The sequence below is a fragment of the Hypoxylon trugodes genome (assembly GCF_022578975.1).
Source record: "Hypoxylon trugodes strain CBS 135444 unplaced genomic scaffold F4822scaffold_8, whole genome shotgun sequence".
Taxonomy (NCBI): Eukaryota; Fungi; Ascomycota; class Sordariomycetes; order Xylariales; family Hypoxylaceae; genus Hypoxylon; species Hypoxylon trugodes.
In genome coordinates, this window is record NW_026250023.1 from 989,963 (window position 1) to 1,009,855 (window position 19,893).

General features: G+C 47.2%; 8 protein-coding genes across 8 annotated transcripts; all 8 read right to left on the bottom strand.

The window, feature by feature from the left end:
* Positions 1-1,522: 1,522 nt before the first annotated feature.
* On the bottom strand, positions 1,523-3,283 carry F4822DRAFT_413003 (uncharacterized protein). The gene is made up of 3 exons (XM_051459006.1): positions 3,105-3,283; positions 2,690-3,052; positions 1,523-2,631 (listed from the first exon to the last, which is right to left on the bottom strand). Exons 1-3 carry the CDS (start codon positions 3,171-3,173, stop codon positions 1,681-1,683), a joined length of 1,383 nt encoding a protein of 460 aa, XP_051311198.1. The 5' UTR covers positions 3,174-3,283; the 3' UTR covers positions 1,523-1,680.
* An 878-nt stretch (positions 3,284-4,161) lies between these two features.
* On the bottom strand, positions 4,162-4,527 carry F4822DRAFT_432276 (uncharacterized protein; the record flags this gene model as incomplete). The annotated part of the gene is made up of 1 exon (XM_051461626.1): positions 4,162-4,527. One exon carries the CDS (start codon positions 4,525-4,527, stop codon positions 4,162-4,164), a length of 366 nt encoding a protein of 121 aa, XP_051311199.1.
* Positions 4,528-4,957: 430 nt separating this feature from the next.
* On the bottom strand, positions 4,958-6,840 carry F4822DRAFT_343904 (uncharacterized protein). Its single transcript, XM_051455847.1, has 2 exons — positions 6,331-6,840; positions 4,958-6,269 (listed from the first exon to the last, which is right to left on the bottom strand). The coding sequence occupies exons 1-2, from the start codon at positions 6,768-6,770 to the stop codon at positions 5,288-5,290; spliced, it is 1,422 nt and encodes a 473-aa protein (XP_051311200.1). The 5' UTR covers positions 6,771-6,840; the 3' UTR covers positions 4,958-5,287.
* A 306-nt stretch (positions 6,841-7,146) lies between these two features.
* Positions 7,147-8,692, bottom strand: F4822DRAFT_445374 (uncharacterized protein; the record flags this gene model as incomplete). The annotated part of the gene is made up of 2 exons (XM_051463372.1): positions 7,147-7,805; positions 7,913-8,692. The coding sequence occupies 2 exons, from the start codon at positions 8,690-8,692 to the stop codon at positions 7,452-7,454; spliced, it is 1,134 nt and encodes a 377-aa protein (XP_051311201.1). The 3' UTR covers positions 7,147-7,451.
* A 394-nt stretch (positions 8,693-9,086) lies between these two features.
* F4822DRAFT_445376 (alpha/beta-hydrolase) lies at positions 9,087-10,906 on the bottom strand (the record flags this gene model as incomplete). Its single annotated transcript, XM_051463373.1, has 1 exon — positions 9,087-10,906. The coding sequence occupies exon 1, from the start codon at positions 10,695-10,697 to the stop codon at positions 9,087-9,089; it is 1,611 nt and encodes a 536-aa protein (XP_051311202.1). The 5' UTR covers positions 10,698-10,906.
* Positions 10,907-11,788: 882 nt separating this feature from the next.
* F4822DRAFT_343981 (Di-copper centre-containing protein) lies at positions 11,789-13,800 on the bottom strand. Its single transcript, XM_051455849.1, has 4 exons — positions 13,623-13,800; positions 13,107-13,543; positions 12,876-13,038; positions 11,789-12,821 (listed from the first exon to the last, which is right to left on the bottom strand). The coding sequence occupies exons 2-4, from the start codon at positions 13,316-13,318 to the stop codon at positions 12,018-12,020; spliced, it is 1,179 nt and encodes a 392-aa protein (XP_051311203.1). The 5' UTR covers positions 13,319-13,543; positions 13,623-13,800; the 3' UTR covers positions 11,789-12,017.
* Positions 13,801-15,347: 1,547 nt separating this feature from the next.
* F4822DRAFT_343958 (uncharacterized protein) lies at positions 15,348-16,943 on the bottom strand. The gene is made up of 2 exons (XM_051455848.1): positions 16,376-16,943; positions 15,348-16,321 (listed from the first exon to the last, which is right to left on the bottom strand). The coding sequence occupies exons 1-2, from the start codon at positions 16,656-16,658 to the stop codon at positions 15,405-15,407; spliced, it is 1,200 nt and encodes a 399-aa protein (XP_051311204.1). The 5' UTR covers positions 16,659-16,943; the 3' UTR covers positions 15,348-15,404.
* A 649-nt stretch (positions 16,944-17,592) lies between these two features.
* F4822DRAFT_413014 (RCC1/BLIP-II) lies at positions 17,593-19,808 on the bottom strand. The gene is made up of 3 exons (XM_051459007.1): positions 18,828-19,808; positions 18,159-18,774; positions 17,593-18,104 (listed from the first exon to the last, which is right to left on the bottom strand). The coding sequence occupies exons 1-3, from the start codon at positions 19,557-19,559 to the stop codon at positions 17,842-17,844; spliced, it is 1,611 nt and encodes a 536-aa protein (XP_051311205.1). The 5' UTR covers positions 19,560-19,808; the 3' UTR covers positions 17,593-17,841.
* Positions 19,809-19,893: the final 85 nt, after the last annotated feature.

Genomic DNA, 19,893 nt, shown 5'->3' on the forward strand with positions numbered 1-19,893 from the left:
AGTAGTTAGACTTTTGAATTGTCGCAACTTACTCGAATGGGAATGGAATGTTCTACGATGCGACGAGAGAATTTAAATGATTATGACATGTGGAGCTTGAATTGCATTGTTTACCTGTCTAAATCAGACGTCAAAGGATCGATCGGATGAACAATAAGCCTAGTTAAGTCTCATTTCCTCACGTTCTTTATCTCTTAGTACGATGATTCGTTCGTAGGTTTTAGACACTGAAGCTAGTTATGTACGCCTTGCTTTCCTTTGACTCAGCGGTCGTTGTGGTAAAGGTGCTTGTGTTCTCGATTAACTCCTGCCATTAAACTCCCCACTAACTATGCAAACTGCGATAGAATTGAGACTTCAAATGGACATAGAAAGGACGACTGTTGGAATGACGATATAAACATACACCAAGCTAGGTGGTAAGTTTTGGCTATGGTTTCTAATGTAACACACGCGTAGTCATTGCGTAGTCAAGGGTAGTAACACTCTAGAATAATAGAAAGTACTAATCTATGGCCACAACCCTTTCCTAAGCAGTTTTATAAGTATAAATAATGCTATTGATCGTGTTGGCCACCATTACCGGAACTTAACCAAAACAACTTCATTCTTATTGACAATTCTCCATTCAACAACTTCAAACAACCAACGGACCTTCTTTCAACCTTCTTCATTTCTAAGCACACTTACCTGAACGATGGCTTTCAACTCAAGTCAAAGACGAGGCAATGCCATTTGGCATGGTACCTTGATTACACGGTATCCCTTCTATTTCTTCTAGGATCCTTCCCGCGGCATCAAGCAAATCGAAGCCGCCGAGGCATGCCTGGGCGCTTTCAACATGCTGACCATGCATCAGTCGCTCGACGGGGCGGATGGGAATGCAGAAACAGTTATCGTCTTGCTAGTGACTACGAAAAGCATTTACGCCGGCCTGACTCGAAGTTGTCATCATCTGCGGGTTAGCAGCTTGTAACTTAGTCGGCACGCGCGCCTGCGAGCACTGATATCGTTTTCAACAACCTCTAGAAGGACTCTGGTTCTTCTGGTCTACCTGCAATCTCGACACCCCGCGGGTCCTCTTGATGGCCATGCATGAATGCCTCATTTGCAACAAATTGCCCCTTGTTAGCCTCCATTGACACTTCTACTCTACGTTCCCCTCCCGTTGCTCCGGGTATTCTCGATAACCGCCTTCCGTTCAACTTCATTCTACCGAGGAAAGTTCAAGATACGGGGTCGAGTGATTGAGAACAATACAAAGATTTTGCTTACGAGCTTCCTATAAGCGTTGACGACTATATCCTGGTGAAAGCGAAAACGAGGAAAGGCACATTACGCTTTCTGCGCATTTAAGGTCAATGGAGTAACCTGGGAGGACATTTGGGATGGGACGAGAGACCCCAAGCAAGGAGAGATAAAGGACTACCAGCTGTATGTATGTCGGAAGCATTCGACGAAATAAAGCCGTTGCTGGTGGTGTGCGGGCCGAGAGATGATGATGGATGATGTATCTATCGATATTGTATGATGGCTATGGCCGGGAAATACCTTCGAAAGGAAACCAATGATACGATACAAGCTTCGCAGCTACCGTCTTGCCTACCTAGGTACCTAAGTGTTTAGTTGTTATAATACAGTTACTAGATATACAGAATCACCTCACCGAGATGGCCTTGTTTATGCTTTTCTTGTGCGCTTCCTGCTACCCTCGCCCCTTTTACCACTATCACTCGGGCGCTTACTCTGTGTATTACTATTACGTTCCTGAAGGACATGACTGTTATCCGGAGTATTCATCAACGGTAAACCGAGCATTTCACGCTTCTTGAAGAACTCCCACGCAAGCGGGAATACAACGCTGTTTTGCCCTTGTTCAGATCCCCATTTGATGAGGAAGTTAGTTAGCTGTTGCCGCGAAACGTCGCCGAGCGCTAAACGGAACTGGTCGACTGTCCACTCCTTTCCGTCAGCGAGCTGCGCGATCATGGCGCGGATCTGGTCGCAGTCTCTGTCGATATCTGTACCAACCCACAGGCCTTCTTCTGGTGTATACTCTTTTAAACCTAGCTGGACGACCGAATGGTATATTGGCTCCGCGGACCCACGGCGTCCGAACCTGGGCCTGGGGGTCATGTCGATGTATTTGTAGACTTCCTCTACAGCATCGGCTAGATTTAACACATTATTCATCTCCCCATACGATTTGGGACGCTTTCCGCCCATGACTAGAGCGATTGATTCCTCAGTTGTTCTCGGCTTATCTCTTTCTGTCTTCTGCCTGATGAGATCTGCATACTCTTCGATTTCGGCGGGGTTCAGGTCGAAAAATACAGCCTTTCGTGCTTTATCTTGCTTGCCTTCCTCAATCACGGTGTTGATATAATCCATTAAACGGTCCCGGACGTAGTGATTAGGCGTGTCGCTGAGCATATGATCGCGACCGAGTCGGCCGCCGCTGACAGTCCGTTCCCCGCAGCATAACATGCCCGACGTTGAGTCTTTACCAGGTGGTTTGGAGTCCCAGAATGTGATTTGGCCACGAATCATAATCGCGGTCCCTGGGCTCATGTCAGTTGCGGATGCGAGGATGTCAATTAACTGAGCGTTAGATTTGACAGAACCAGGCGCCTTTGGCGAGTTAGTTTTAGGATTGTAGATGAAAATAAGGGTTTATAGACGGTCATACTGCTCTAGCTACGGAAAACGGTGTCTCCACCTTCTGTCGTGGGTTAGCGAGGGTCGATGCTTGCCTTTCCCAACTACTCGGAATGACTGATATGACATCCTCGTACACCTGAACGCAACGATCATTGGAAACATGCTTCTCTATATAATTTACGACCATGGGAACAAAATCGTATTGGGGAATCGTTTCGAATTTCGCCTCTACGTCACGTTGGTGACTACGACTATTTCGCTGAGGTCGTTGTGGATTTTCTCTTTTCCTCTCGTAATAATCGACAGCATGGCGCTTGAATGGCCCCATCTGGTCATCTGAGAAAACCCCATTGTCCTTGAGTTTCGCTATTAATTGTCCATTAACTACAGCCTGGAACTCTGAGTTAGCCTTGGGGGAAATAAAACGTGATGTTGAAGCTCACCTCTCGCGCGGCTTTTTGGGCTCCGAGTCCGGCAAAGAAATCAGCGTCGGATATGGCTGGTGAAGGCATAGCTAACAATGTAAATATCTCCGAAAGAGCCTACAAAGTAGTTGAAGATAATTTCTCGCCAGACGAAAGAAAACTATAACTCGTAGTATAAAATCAATAATTCACTTTTTTCACAACTTATTAACCGAATTACAAAAGATAAGTCGCGTCAAAACGCGTTTTTGGAACCCCAAGAGTTTCGTTATGTCAGCATTATGTCATATTGCTCTGTCAGCGAGCTAATTATGTCATTATAACTCGCTTATATAAGTGACTTCAATTATGTAAGGGTTCAAATGTTTCTCCAGTCCATATATATGTATTATGTCAGCATATCTATTATGTCATTGGAATTTGTTACTTCAACATATCTCTCGAGGACCTGCGTTCCATAATTCCTTAAGCCATGAGATCCAACTATACGCGAGTTTAAAATCAACCGAAATGGACCCTATCGCCGCGCTTACGAAGCGAGTCTCGTTCTCGTCACCAAGTGTTCGACTTTCTTATGAATAATGATTGTGAGGGAAGAAAATGTCATCTAAACTTCAGGTAGGCGAAGCACATTCTAGATTCTACTTATGTTAGCATTCTTTGAATCCGTTAATTATGTCAGCGGTCAGTTCTACCAGCAAGCTTTCATTATGTCATCTGCTTCGCTCATGTAAGCGTCTTTATTATGTCATCAAGATTTGCTATGCCAGCATCTTCAGATTTGACTTATGTCAGCTGTCAGTCGTCCCGTTTATGTCAGCATGTTTAGTTATGTCATCATATTCCAGGGGTAAACCCCCCTGAAAATCATTATCGTGAACCTTTTTTATAATGAAGATCTTCGCATTATGCTGAAGCTAACTGTTCATAAAGATTTCATAACACCAGGGATATCTCGAAAACAATGCCCAGCGCCAATCTTAATCAATGACCCCTCCATCTCACCACCAACACGAAAACCAAGCCCTATCGCAACCCAGCTGCCCAGTCACTTCATCATCATTATCGGTATTAATCATGCGCAATCGGTAGCTTTGAAATAAGCAAGTGGTGTGGTGAAGTCATCTATAGAAAGACAAGATGTGGTATACTGAGTGAGACCGAACGCGACCTTATCACCGCAGCCTTCTCGTGGGTAGAACGAGATCCTGCACTCAGTACCATTTGCAATGTTACCGAGGATTGACTTCTGCTGTTCGGCATTGGGAACTGAATCACAGTCCACATCGCCAGTTCGTTGCACGGTATCTCCGTTTGTATTGGGAGCCGTAGAGTTACCGCAACCCGTATCGTTGTAAAGAGTGAACGACCATCCCGATGTCGATTGGAAGAAAACCGGGGCAAGTAGGGCGATGATTTTAAAGGTGTTTGGGACGTGCATGGTATTGTTGATCGCTTATTGCAGCTTCGTGAAGGTGGTCCCCGATTGACGATATTTGCGACCGGCGAATTGGAAGTATATGGCCATGTGGTAACTGACATACAGTTGAGGACGAGCAACCTATTATTTATGTGCCTACATAAAGAATCTACGGTTCAGACCGAATCCCAACTAAGAAAAAACCACCGGCAGCGGACATGGTGTTGTGATGTCACAATGTCGAAGTGCATATGTGGTCAGGGAATACGGTGTTCTAACAGGGGATTGACTCAGCAAATAATGGATACAACCAATCCCAAATCCAACTCATCCGAACTCAAAACGCCGTCTGCTCTCAGCTCTTCTATGGATCGCGCAGCTAACTCCTGTTTCGATCTTAGTCTACCTACTTGTTTAGGAAATTGAACTGCTTCCATACAAGGTTTCTGGATGTAATTCGGCCGAGGTTCCTTCACCAACTCCACGATGGAAGATCCCGATATCCGGGGGCAGATCGTAACCGAACTCTTAAAGTGATACTAAATATCACCGAAGACATATCATCTCGCTTTATACGCGCGACGTACGACGTTCGATGGACCTATGTCGTACTAGATAGCACATTGTGCGATCTTGAGCGGACGTCAGTCAGAAATCGATGACGGCATTATTAAGCTGTATATCAGCGCAATGGAGCCCATCTTACTCCGTATTATCCCAGAACCTGACCGTCGTTCCAATAAATCCGGAAGAAAATATCTACCCGCTGCGCGATGCTAGTTCACTCGCCTTCTTTCGTCGTCCATTTCCTCCAGCGACGCGATAGAAATGTAAAATACTCTTTCTGCACCAAGAGCTCCTGTCGTATGTACCAATCGATGGAATATATAGTACTGCTGCCGCTCGACAGCCGAGGGAGGCTGAATAGCGACCCTATAGTCCGCTTCCGTTTTCTCGCTGCCTTTTGGCCCATCTCTAACTCGAAATCTTCTAGATCCTTCTCTGATAAATCGTCGCTAATATCGGAAGTTATAACTGAAGGAGCTTCTTTACTTTGCCATGTGTAGGCATTGATGTTCGCGTATATGGTGGCTCCGTTCGCAATATCTAGGGGTCCGTGCCCCTTGATGACCTGACCCTGTATTCTTAGGGAGATCCGTTCCGGTGGGATGCTTTCGCGGAGCTGTATTTCGGAACAGATCTCGTCGACTGTGGGTCTTATTTCAAAGCGTAGCACATGTGTCCGACCGAGGGGGCCTTTGACAAATATCTGAATAGGACCCGTAGATTCATGATCGTCCGAAATACCGACTGCCTTTACAATATTTCGGTCGTGCTCCGAAGCCATGGTGGCCCTCGAACAGCAAGAATCAGGTCGCACACTATGAATCGAAGCTGGTGCTAAGGAGGATCGTGCCGTTTTAAAGCTTTTCGCGCTGGTCGCGGAGGAAGGATTTTTCATGTCTGCCGAACACCTATAAGTATAGGAATTTCTGTTCTTGTTCCGCATTGTCACTCCAGTTGAGCTAATCACAATACTTGGTGACGAGGGGCGTCCCCATGGCGCTTCCGATAAGATGGAATCCGCATCACGGGTAAGTCGGCGCATAGTTGAGTTATAGTTGTTCATAATGACTCCCTGATCTGCGTGTTCCTCTTCGGCGGAACCCATCCGAAGAAGCAGACTGGTCACCATGGTTTTAAGCTCAATAACCTCGTCCTCTATTCGTCTCGTGTTTTCAACAGTTGTGTTTGTGTTGATGCTAATTGATGCGCTCGTGAGTAAGGGCGCTGAGGATCGGAATAGTGTTTCGGAATGCTTACAGGTTTGCCATTGCGACCGTAACGCTGAGCGTCACTTTATGCGCAGCGAGTTGTTCGCGCCATTGTTTTATCTGGTCCTCCTTGAAATGCCATCGGCTACTTTTCCACTTGCCAACCTTCGAATTACTATGCTCCCCTCCGATAAATTCATTGATAAGAAACTGCAATTCTTTCAGCACGGAAATACTGCTAGTTAGTACATTTCTCAGGTCGGCGGCGATCACATGGTGGAGTACTCCCGTAGCGGTGTCTTCCTCGCTTAGGTATCCTGATAAGGTACCAAGGACAACAAATATTGCCTTTGTGTCGGACGAAATGGCCTTGATGTGCTTCGGCGCTTCTTGGATGGAGCTTATGGTTCCGATTGTGTATTTTGATATGCTCAAGGCTGTGGAGAGGAGACTGCCTATCCCCGTGGCTATTGTGAGGGGGTCAGCCATCGTCTTGATTGCGAGCGATTAGAAATCTGTTAGGCGACATTGCCCAACGGAATTCAAGCGTTTAATCAGAATGAAAGTGAATTATGAAGAAAATGTTCAAAATACTTACATGCTACCCAGGTGAGAAGTAGCAATCTGTGGCTGTACACTCTGTATGTATGTTTGTAGCGCCGCCACGTTGTCGTCCAGTAGCATTGATGGGTGATAGGGGCAGTGTCATGCGTGGCCAGGGGTGCGCTCGGTGGAGGCAGCCCAGTATCGGCGCCGTTCGATGAGGCTATGGCGAGTCGATCTAGGATCGTGCATGATCCATGAAAGCGACAGTAGAAGTATAAAAACAACCTTAAAGGCATTCCATATGATAATGACTGCGCATTGATGATCGAAGCAAGGGTCGAGATCCAAAGATCTTAATCTTCTAGGTTAAGCGCATCTACTTGGTAGTCGAATAGATGCATAAGAATATGTGTTATAACGATTCAGGAGTTGATTCGGGGGTGGGATTGTGTCATGAGTCGTCTGGAGTCACATTTCAAGGTAATAAGTATTCAGATGGACGATATTCACAATAGGAAATGCATGCATTTATTTAGCTAACCATGGCGGCTAGCTATAACGTGTATAATCCATCTCAAACTAGAACCATTCCTGTCTTCCTCCGCCGTCTCCGCGAATGAGACCCTAAGTCCATTTCATAATCGAATCGTTGACGCCCGGGACCATAGCTAAAAGGTGTCGAATCCAGTGATCAGCTACAAACTCGCTCATACCTTGGAAGTACGCATGGACTCGAACGTCTTCCCATTTAATGGGGTAGCCTTGGTGAATCTCGTCGATCGACGAACCGTCTTTAGCTATCTTGAATAAGACGTCGCGGCTACCCTCGGGTCGCATAGCGAAGACACTGACGCGGAGGCGTGAAAGTTCGGGATCGCGAGGGTGGCCGATGCAGACGGCCTTGGCGCGTAATTCGCAGCCGGGTATCTTGTAGTCCGCGAGCGCCTCTGCTGGGAAGTCCGATGTATCGCCTGGCCACTATAACATGAAGTTGTTAGTCTTTATCATAACTAGGCATTAAGCGATGTTTTAAGGCGCCGAGGGTATTTAAGAACAAGGTAGTAAAAGATCAAAATGTCACTTACGCGAAATCCGTTCTCCTTCCTCTCTGCCTCGATTCGCACCTCTTCCTCCTTCTTCGCCGCTTCCTCTGCTTTGCGTTGCTTCTCTTCAGCTTCTAGTCGTAGTACAGCTGCCTCGAGTTGGTCAAGGCCGTAAGGGCGGCGTGGGGCTCTTTCCTTGACTTCCTCTTCTTGCTTGATAGGTACGTGGGTCTCTGCGGGACCAGCAGCTTCTAGCTTTAGTCTACTGGTGCTGGGAGTCTGGGTGGTTGCTTGGGGAGTGGGGGGGTTGGTGGAAGGTGAACTTTGGAGGTTAGAGATAGCGAATTGATAATCTGTGTAGCGGCCTTGTATCGGGCGTTGTTGCTGGGGAGGAATTGACGTTGTTGTGTATCTTTGCGGACCTCGCGGAGGTCGCGGAGTTCGCAGGGGCTTCGAGATTCGTGATGTTTGTGAGACTCGCGGGATTCGTTGTTGTTCGTAAACGGGAGAAGGTCGCTCTGTTCCTCCATGGGTCGCAGTTGGATTTACGTACTCTCCGGGGAAACCTGGTCTGGGGTATGGCGTGGATCTATTCTGTTCTCGGGGTCCTGAAGTTGCCGCTGGATGGGGTCCTGTGGGGATCGGTCCGAGGCTTGGTAAAGTCGGCGGGCGGATGTGTGTGTACGAATGACGAACGCTTCCTGTAGATCCAGTCGGTCTTGAAGGGTGGCCGATAGCGTTATCATTGAACAAACCCATCTGCAAAAGATCGATGTTGTCTTCACCCATTAAATTGGGATGATCATTCTGCGGGTAGGCCATGGTGCCATCGAAAGGGGCTCCATAGGTCAGAGGATAAAATAAATCATAAGGGTTTTGTGGTTCGAGGGATTGGTGCTGCATGTTGTTTTTAATAGGTGAATGAAATGTTGCTGTCGCCTAGGTTGTGTTGGTTTCGTATGGAAGTCACCTACTAGAACAAGGCGACTAAGCGTTGTGGGTGGTGGCCGCTCCGGATAGTGTCGATGACAACGGTGGTTTCCTTTGCTTTGGTGAGTCCGACCCTTTCTGCTGGATGCCGAGTCATACGTGTAAAATACTTCATAGAATCACCTCGCTTCTCTGAGAAATATAATGAACAATGAGATGACTCAGTGCAAACACGCACTCTTTCTAGCATCCATTTACACTGGCTTGTCAAACGTTTATTCTATATTTATTCACTTGGACGTGAATTATATTGCCCAGTCCCTGCACATGCACTGTCTACTTCCCATGAGCTAATATTCTGGACTACAGTGTTACCGGCCCCAAAGCGCATCATAGGCCCATCGATACCCAGTGCGGCGTTACTAGGCAGCCAACCCCGTTCCATTAGACCATTTTCCGGGTCGGATACGAAAGCTAATATGTAGTCCTGCATTGTCTCTGCCACCTGCCTCTGAAGTTCTGTCGCTCCGCCGGTGAGGTTGTAACTTCCGAAAATCATCGGTAGATCCGCTCCGTGGTAGGCCCCCATCCACGGAAACGGAGTTAGGTTTGAAAAGTTCCCGGCGTACTGATAGCGGTAAGTAGTAAGGTTGTTCAGTTCCCTAACATTTGACGAGTTGAAGGCTGGGCAGATGAAGTCTTCTAGAGTTCCTTTATCAACCTGTGTCTTATTCGGACCACCCAATAGATTTTCGATCGGGTACGCGATGAGGCTAGACTGTTCGTTAGAAGTATCGCTTATAAGCGCCGGTGCTTTAGATATTAGGCCCCGTTCCGCTCTTTCAGTGTAGTTTTTAAATATGACTTTTTCATCAGCTGTGGGCCGAAAGAATAAAGAAGGCTTCTTCTTGTCGTCTCCATAACGGCCTACGAAGTTCGAAATTAAACTGATTGGCACTTGGCGCATGCACTCGATTTCCGCCTCGGGATCATCCGGAAAACCGCATCCAAGTTGTTCTGCAACAAACGTGAAGTTCGTCTGCAACGCATTATCCTCTTGCGCAAATGTACGCACAGCCGCTCCGGACATCAGGAAGAATCCAGCCGCCAATGGCTCTTCATGATATGCAAAGTTCAACACATCCGCCGAAACTCCACCAGCCGAGTGTCCCCATACTGTGATGCGATCGGAGTCACCTCCGAAGGCCTCGACGTTGGAATATACCCACTCCAATGCTAGCCGCTGATCTAATATACCGAGATTTTGATCATCTAATCCAACGGCATTAGGGAATCCGAAAATGTTGACTCTGTAATTCATTGTCACCATAATGTGTTTCTGGCTACGGTTGACCCATCCGGCAGGTGAATGGTAAGGGGCATCTAATCCACCACCCTTAAAACTTCCACCAGGTATAAATAGGCCAACCGGAAGCTTGTCTTGGGATGTAGCATTGATAGGGGTCCAAATCGCTAGACTCAAGCAATCTTCTGCAGTTGTCTGCGCTATTTCTCCAGCATGGTGACTTTGATCCCCTGTGTAGATTGAAAAGTCGGTGATATTGGCGTTCCATAATGACAATTTCGATGACAAGTATTGTGGGCACGAAGGAGGAAACCTATGCGAATAGTGATGTTTCCGAGAAGGTTGTAAAGGTACTGGCGGTCTCCATCGGAGCTTTCCCACGGGTGGTTCAGCGTATGGGATGTTGCGAAATGTCCTAACCCCTGGATAATCCGGTTCCTCTAGGCCGGTATACACTCCGGTAAGAGTTTCTACTGTAAAACTGGAGTTGTGTTCCCTGTCGCACAGGTCCCCAGCTGCGACGATCTTCAGCAAAATGCTACTTAATAACAGCAGGCGTCTCATTGTGGATATAGATGAATATAAAACCATGACGCCAAGAACGATCCTCGCTGTCGTGCGCCTTACGATCGGATCTAACTGTTAGACTCCATTTGAACCGGGGTCAATTATCTATCGCTGACCACGATAATGTCTTTTCGAAGAACAACAACCTTACTTATACAACGACAAATACACACGGACGCCATCTCCTGCCAACACATGAACGTGGTTTACCGTGCCTCTATACTAAATATGTCGGCACTTGAAAGTTGTAATGAGCTTCCCTTCTTGTTATTGAGTCCCTACATGTGACTTCCAAGAATGGAACCCCGCGTGATTATTCAGGGACTCTTTTGGTACGTTCTAGGCCTCTTTCATGCTTATGGATCCATTAGGCTAAATATTATTCACTGGAACCTTTGGGTAGGATCTAGTTTTGGGGATTAGTAGCTATATGCGGCGAACTATAGCATCAATGTGAGTAGATGATATATAATATAGCGTATAGTCCTTTCCCTAACCGCCTAAGAGCCATTTTCACCTACCATACTATAATTAGGTCTAACTTCATTTTCACCCGTGGTAATCATATCAATTTTTCTAATGAGTTGTGGATTTTTACTGTGTTTAATCTATATAAGACTCTGATATGTAGTACATTGTGGTAGTGAACTGTACCGGCGGTTACACAGGCAAACGGTGTCTAAGCTCTCGCCTTGCTTGCTTGCTTCATAATCCTTCAATCGTCTTCTTATCTTTCGCCTTGCTAATTATTCTTACTAATTATCTATCTGATCTAGGGTCAGCCTTATACGACTTATAAATCACACGGAAAAAACGCATAGGATCCATCCGAAAGTGGCGCACCTGAAGGCAAGTCGGCAAACTCCAAGCCGATATCACGGAACTTCACGAACCACCGCCTACGCAGCGCAATCTATTTCTGCAAAGCAAACCAACTGGTTACCGACGAACTCATCCATGGATTGTCTCGGTCCCGAGATGGAAGTGGATCCCGATATACGCAACCGAATCGAGAAGAAGATAACTCAACTAACTGAAAATGTTTGAAACATGGTTCAGAAATCTCCTTCCCGACACCCTACGGAATCATCACACATGAGCAGAAGTGACTCAGATACATAATGGATTATGTCCGAGGATAATCGCCTATCTCTAGGCCCCGACGGGGTCCGATTCGTAATATTGAGTGCTCTTGTTGTGGCGTGATGAAGCCAGACATACTAAGGACTACCTAGTAGAATTCTATATGCCATACGTCTCTCATATCTCGTGCATCTACCTGAATAAACATTATGCCAAGTGTAAAGGAACATAGAAAAAACATTAAGATTGGTATCGCAGACTCTATTCATAGATATAACAACGTCCATCTGTCGTCATCGGCATCCCTTCCTTCGTCAAGGGCCTCCACCCTAGGCCCAGTTCCATGGTATCGTTTATTGTGGCTAGGCTAGGTGGTACGTTTGGCGCATAATCCAGTGGGATGCCAAAGAACGTCCGATTGCCGTCTATAGCATACGTCCTATTTTGTAAATCTTGACCTTGCCATATCGCCCAGAGGCGATCAATCTGTGCGTGGAGTAGGTAGAAGACGGGGTCGTTGGGTGTACTGAATGGGTCCGCCGCCTCACGTCCTATGTACGTGTGTGAATTGAAGTGCCATAGATTTTCGATGTTGGTCCGGAGCTCATGTATGGTATCGGAAGCCACGATTTTCGTCGCGTTGGCCCATGTGAGGACGCCCTTGCTCGTGCCATCGTAGAAATCTCGTGATAAACATCGGTGGTTTGGTTCGTAACCGAACTCATTCGAGTAGTCAATGACCGGTTTGGCCACGGGACCTAAGCTGATAGTAAAATTCTTGAAGGGTCCGTCCGTGATACAGCCACCGCCGGTTCCCGCGGGCATGGGTAGTTGGAAGTCTTTTATGGCCAAGCCAGGTATGGTAAGGTTGTCAGGTGAGTGGGGTTCGGGTACACCGTTGCCACCAAAGGATGTCATCGATCCGTCGAAGACTCTCGACTTAGTTTGATCCTCCGAAAAGCGGGCGATGTCCCAATAGAGGAGATGTCCTTTATACCCGCATTCATTTCGTAGAGCGTTTTCCATGTCCCAAAGGAAGAGGCGATGCCATGGGAGGAGATAACCCTATAATTTGATTAGCATAGTCGCGATAAAATAGTATCTGAGTAGATTGCATACTGATTGATGTATGATATTGGTTTGGTTGATATGGATGTAGGTGAAGTCATCGAGACGGTTTACTATGCCGCCGGCCAGACTGGTATTCGTTCTTGGCGGTCTTGATGCTAAGCAATGTACGGCGCGGATGTAGTCAGTCCTTGTTGCATCATCGGTTTCATCCCTAGCATTCGTGTCAGTGCCTTAAGCAGAGAAGGGCTCGATTAGAGGCTAGAAGCTGTACTGCCTTACCATGACTTGCGGACGGATATGTTGCTATCTGTGCAGCCGTTGGAGCCTAAGGAAGCCCTAATGTTTTTTTGATATGTGTCCTGGAGAGTCTTAAACTCACTAGGCATTGTTATGCCACCCTCGTTGCTGCGTTGTGCGGGCCTAGCTACTACCGCCCGGCTCAATAAGACAATCCATATCCCTAGTAGGGTTGGAATCTCAAGTAGGCGCATTATAGTATATGACTCGGCTTGTGTTGGGGTAGAACTAGCTCTATCCAACTAGACGGCATGGGCAGTTCAACCGCCTAGGTGTAGAAAAGAGAAAAATTCCTTTGGTTACACCACGAGCGCGAGCGGTTGTACCGACGAGGTGTCAGGCACCTAGTCATTATATACCTAGGTAGGGAATGGGTGATCGACCTGACATTCTCGCCAGGGATCGGTGTAGTACAACATCTGGTCAGCAGTGTGTGAGCCTCATTCCGTAAGAATTCCAAAGGCCGATGACCCTTTCAAGTAGGTAGTTGACACTTACGTACTATAGGCATTATCTAGCTGCAACTATCGGACCCGAGGGAGATCGGAATTGAATAGCTAACCAGGCTGCGGGTAACAATGTTGTGTTTCCATGTATTTCGGTACCTAGGTAGGTAGCGCCCTTTATTTTCTCCGGTGTGGTTCCCTGGAGGTCCCCAGGGGCTCTGCTGATCGGTACATCTCTTCCCACGTGCCTCAAGAAAGAGCAGACCTATGCACGACGGTAACGCGCGCTCCGAGTGCCGCCTAACGTCCTGCTTCTTTACCCGATCTTAGCATTCAAAATAGATGATGACTGTGCACTTCTTAAATCGAAGAAAAGCTTGTTATCAACATAAGCTCGTGAGGGAAGGTCAAAACACGGCCGGAAACTCGATAGCAATTGAAATTACGAGTGGTCACGAATATCGCCTACCTAGGTAGTTTAGGTACCTGCGGCGTAAAACTATTGTCAATGTCTCATCCTATATAAAGCAAGTTACATAGTACATATGTAGCCACTGACAACGCATCTGACATCACTCGCAAAAACAATACGGAAATCGATATTTTAAGTAAACATCGATAAATATCTTAAATCAAGAATGGTTTCAGCCCTAGATGTCGCAGGTGAGAGGGAGCGGAGCGGAACGCGGACGGAAAGACTACGCAATACAATAAGCAATGAGCAATAGGAAGCAGTTTAATGGTCAGATGCTTACCTCCATAGGTACCTAAGTATTCGTAGACCAAGGGGCCAACAACCCCCACAGAGTGTTTAGTTGACTCATTGGAGATGAAGCCCTCATGGAAAGCGACTTCTATCTTGTCTCAAAGGAAGGAGGGAGTTTTCGCTCAAAATGGGTAAACTGTGTCACTGTTAACGATCTACCTGATGATTGGGGAAAAACGCATGCGACGGTTGCCTGCATTCCACTGGCGTTGCCCTAGGTACTTGTGTTACAGATACCAAGCTTGACGAATATCCTCACTACAGGGCCATGAACACCATGTCTTCTTAGCATATTAGCGGACGGATGTGTTTTGTGGATTCAAAATATTGCCGGACAGAGTTAGCAAGGGAATTTTCATACCTATAGGATTGAACCGGGAAATTTCCAATCCTTTAATCTACCTGGGTACCTATGATTTGATGACGAACGACACGGGACGATAAGTCTCTTTTGCAACCCACTTTTAGGGGCGGCGTGTATTACAACAGACGGCCGTGCTATCAAGCCGCTGAAAGCGGCCAGTATCATCCCGCGATATTTCTACGAATACGAATGGTGAAAATACTTACATGCCTAGGTATGTCGATCATCTATGCATTTAATAACCAATCAAACCAGAATTTCCATGGACATTGTATACAATTCAAACGAAAATGAACGAGGTATTGTTGGTTGAAATAGTGGTTAAAATAACCCGTGGTCCGGGGTATCTAGACGGGGATCAACTGAAAAACCCAACATACTTTCATTTAAATTTGTGCTATGCATTTCGGTCTGGAGTTATTACAAAGACTTCTGCTTCTGTCTTGGTGCCCAAGGGTTTATTTCATGGCTTCCCTACAAGTAACTGTATGATAAGACTGAGGGCATATGTACTTGTAAACATCATATCCGCGACGGCACTGGCGAATGACGTGGCTATATGTACGGCCGTTTGGCGTTCTCGGGCGTGATTACTGATATGAACTACTGAAAATCTCAGCGCAAATCTCAAGGGATTAGCGTTCTGATAGGTAATGTGAATATGGTGGCGTCTCTGTGGCTTTCAGTACGCAATTTCCTCCGAATTATCCGAAGATCTTCGACAAGAATCCTGGATCCTTTTGGCGCTCAAATTCATCAAAAATTTCCACAACAGCTGTATTCCCAGCACCTTCTGCAAGCTTCCGTGGCGTCCGTGCCACAGCGTCGCGCACTGTAGGGTCGGCGCCTCTTTCTAGTAGGAAGCGGACGGCATCCGTATTCCCCTTATGAGCAGCCCAGTGTAGGGCCGACTTCGCGTTATACCACTCTTGTTCTGCGCGCTCGCGTGGGTCGTAGTTGGCGTAGCCGTTGGGGTCTGATGCTCCCATCCAATTGATGTATAGCTTCTGCTCATCGAGAAGCCACTTTAGCATTTCCACCCCGCCCGACTCCCGTTTTTCCACGGCCCGCGGGAGTATATGATTCTGCAGCGGTTTGGTGATCGAGCAGAGCTTGCGCAGATACTTGACGGTGTCCGGGTGGCCACGCTCTAGCGCGAAATCGTGCATTCGCTCGCCGTATCCTGATTTGCGATCCTTCAGGTCTAAGCCGGCGGCTTGAGCCGCTTCTAGTAATGCGATTCCTTCTTCTGTGCTAGGACATTGACTCCCGACGATCGCTAGTGAGAATGTCCCCGGCACCCATCGCGCTTTGATAAGTGCCGTCCAGACGCGAGCGGGGATGTCGGTATCGCGGACCATTTCGCAGAGTGCTGAGCCGCGCATGGTGAATACGCACTTATCTTCTGGTGGCGGCGGTGGGCAGTCGATTTGAATGAGCTCCTCGGCTAACGACCAGTGCTCGCTTTGAATTGCAGTGACCATCAGAACCTGGCGGATGAGAGGCGTCGCTAGAACGGTTTCAGCATCAGCCTCGAAATTGCTGGCGCTTATGGCGCGGATGGAATCTATGTTGCTATCTTTGGAAGTGCAAGCCATCAAAATAGGCACTAATTTCTTGCCTTCGCACGTAGTTAGCGATTGGCCCGATGCGGCTATTTAGAATGATAACGAACCGTCCGTAGAGCGAGCTCGCGGATCGTATCCGCATAATCTGATCGCAGCAGCGACCGGTCCATACGTGTGATAATACTTCCAGAGTAGGTACCATTGTCCATCTCGGACATCGTGGACTTCATGCGAAGGCTTTTCCGAGGTCCCAAGGTGCTGAAGACATCGTCGGAAGAATTCGTCAAGTGGGATCTCCCCTTTCTCAAAAGCGAGTGCGCTGTCAAGATAGCAACCTGGTGCTGGATCCGGGCCGGGACCGGCGTTCAGGGAGCTGTACTGAAAAACCATTGTTGGTAGGTAGAGTGCGAGTAAAATTGTACTTGGTGTGCGACGTCCGACATCGTGAAAATAGGCATGGACTTGTACTACTATGGTTTTTATATAATTACCTCTTAACTTTATTATGTGAAGTAGAAATGCCTAGTCCAGTATTTGAAGCTTCTTGAATATATCTATAGCCAATAATTCGGTGCAAATGATGAGAATGGTCAGCCTACAAGCTCTCTATGCATTCATGCGGCGGGGGTAGTATTAGGCGTAATGGCAGGCATATTAGTGATTAATGGGCTCCCTCAGAAGTTACCTAAGTACTTATTAGGCACTTAATTGGGTGTTCCTTTTAGGGTGTTGGGTCTCTCATATTGCCTTTCTCCAGGGGGCTGTGCATCGTCGCATTTTCCATATCCCCAATTATAGGCCTATACTCCCTTGCCTAGGTACCTGACCAGACACCTGAATCAACTAATTATTGGATTTAGACGCCCTCCTTGAAACCTTGGAGATGTCTAAGGAGAGATATTACCGCCTTGCTAGGCCATCAGTTCCTTGGGCGTCGATCAAGCATTCCATCTCAACTATACCACCCCTCGCTCGTGAACGCTCAATTAATGTAATAGCTACGGTCGCGCTTTCAATGCGAATGTTCCCTCACTCTCTGCCTACGCCTACAATTTGGTTTGTTGTGTCGGACTTATTCCGATTTCATATAAAAATTTCGGAGTCGTATCCGAAGGAAGCACTTTCTTTTCGGATGTATCCGACGCATACGTTGCACGAACATTTCAATAATCAATCCAATGCTTTCGGATCTGCTCTCAACTTTCAGTATGTTTATGATATAGCGTACTATTGCTTGCGGACTTAGGTATAAACTCCAGAGATGAACGGCGAGGCGAGAGAACCTTTACGAGTCTCGCGGGCTGACGGAACTAAAATCGAGTAAATAAATACCAAATAAAAATAAATTCATGATCCAGGCATCTATGTAAATTCATCGTGCTTAAGGTTGTTATATCTAGTCCTGTATCATTTTGGCTTTCTGGGAGTTGGGTCTACAAATTGGAGGGCGAAGAATCGGAACAAGAATTGGTGTCAAACTAGGTCAATATCTAAGTATGACCATATACATGGTTGGTATATCCCATCCGTACAGATAGGAGCGTTCACAAGTTGAGTTATTTCCCGCGACCACTCACAAAGTACTACTGTTAGCCGAGTCTTCCATGTCAGCAACGGCAGCTAGTACTGAGAATGGGCCTCCGGCGTCGACGTATACGAACTTCCTATCTCTAACAAACTTGGAGTTGATCAAGGTCGGAACTTCGATGTCATCCTCGGAGGTGTTCTGCCCAGTTCGACCGCCGTACGAGAATCCCCAGGAATAAACCCTTCCTCCTAAAGTTCGAGTGAAGCTGTGATCCGCCCCAGCTGCGACCGAGCCAACTGCCGGCAGATCTGCCAAGAAGTTAGTATAAGGGATCATGAAAATAGGAGAGCGTTGTGGTTTACCTGGCACGATAGTTGGTGTCGCTAGGATGCGAGGGTTCCCCTTTTCATCGAAGATAGTGTTCTCTTCCGTGAAGGCTTCGGACTGAAGACCAAGCCGATATCCATCTATGCGACCCCAAGCGAGTAACTCGCCGTCATCGTTTGCAGCGAGGGAATGATGCTGTCCGCCAGTAATATCAACTACATTGTGGTAACGAAGACTTTCAACGAAGCGGGGCTTCATCTCGTGGGCGTTGTTTTCGCCGGCTTCGTCCGAGATGCCCAACTGGCCGTAGTTGTTAAGGCCCCAAGCAAAAACACGACCCTTTTGGTCTATAGCAAAGCTGTGGTAGGACCCACACGCTATTTTAACAACTCTCGCGTCCTTGATGGGGAGGGCGATAACACGATCAGGTCTGAGAGCGGATCTAGGACGGCGAGAAGGCACTAGTCGACCTATTTGAGCCTGCTGTCCACAACCCCATGCGTAGACCTTTCCTTTACTGTCGAGAGCGAGTACATGATTAGTTCCAGCGGCTAGTTGGATGATATTTTTCAACTCCGGGATTAGAGTCGCAGTCTTCTGGACCTCTGGCGACTCCGGATCGTCTCGAAAGCCCATCACACCATCATTTCCCTAAACGAAACGTTAGCGAGAGTACATCGCATCATACGGTAGAGACAACTCACTCGAAATGTTCCCCAACCATATACCTTGCCATCCTCAGTCAAAGCAAACGAGGCATTATCGCAGCCAACGACTTGGACCCATGTGATACCAGGGCCGAGGTGTAAGAGATCAACAGGTGCAGGTGTACTCTCGGCCGGGTTCAATAAATCCTCGTCCTCCTCTTCGACCTTCGTATCTCTTCCCAATGCGCCGTGGTCATTTACTCCCCAAGTGAATATTTTGTTATCTTTGGTGAGCGCAACACCATGTAGGCCGCCGCAGGAGAGTTGCACAACACCCACATCCTTCGCGGAGAGGAACGGGTTTAAACGCGGTTGTAACACCTCATATGGCAATCGATTTTTAACTTCCCTGCTTCCAAGACCCAACTCCCCGAGAGCACCCTCGCCGAAGACGAAGATGTCCAAGGGTGCAGTGGGTGCCTTGTTGAGCGGTCCGTCGACTTTTTGGGCCTCCTTCACGCGAGCAAGACGTTTCTTAGCAGTCGTGTTTTTAGTCGAGTCGGAGGATGGTTTCGCGCGCTTAAATTTTCCATCGTTGTTCTCTAGTAAACCCGGATCGGCTCTTTTACGCTTAGATTGGGTTGCTGAAGCTTTTTGCTGGACCTCATTTTCCTTGTCGGAGTCGGCTATCTTGGCAGCATGGATCCTTCTCAAGCGCGGGGATGCTGCGCCCGATGAGACCAGCGTTCGCTCAGACGATCGTTTAGTTACTCGATTGGCACGGTTCATCGTTTAAGAAGCAGATCTAGAAGAGATATATGAGTATGAAAGGGGGAATCAAAGAATCTAGAACGTTCATGTGCTTTTGGAAAGCGATTATTTGAGCAGACGGGCGTATCCTCAAAGATATGGTAGAAATTAGACATGGTATGAGAATAAATATGGCACCGCATCAGACGGTGCCTCGAAGTAATAGTATATCAAAAGTGAAGAGCATAATGCCTTACCTATCGTAGATTTTGATGAAGTAGAAAGTTGATGTAATGGTGAGAAGAGCCAGTTTAATCAGGCAACGCGTAGAATAATCCAAGTAACCAAATTATTTGCTTATGTAATATTTGAA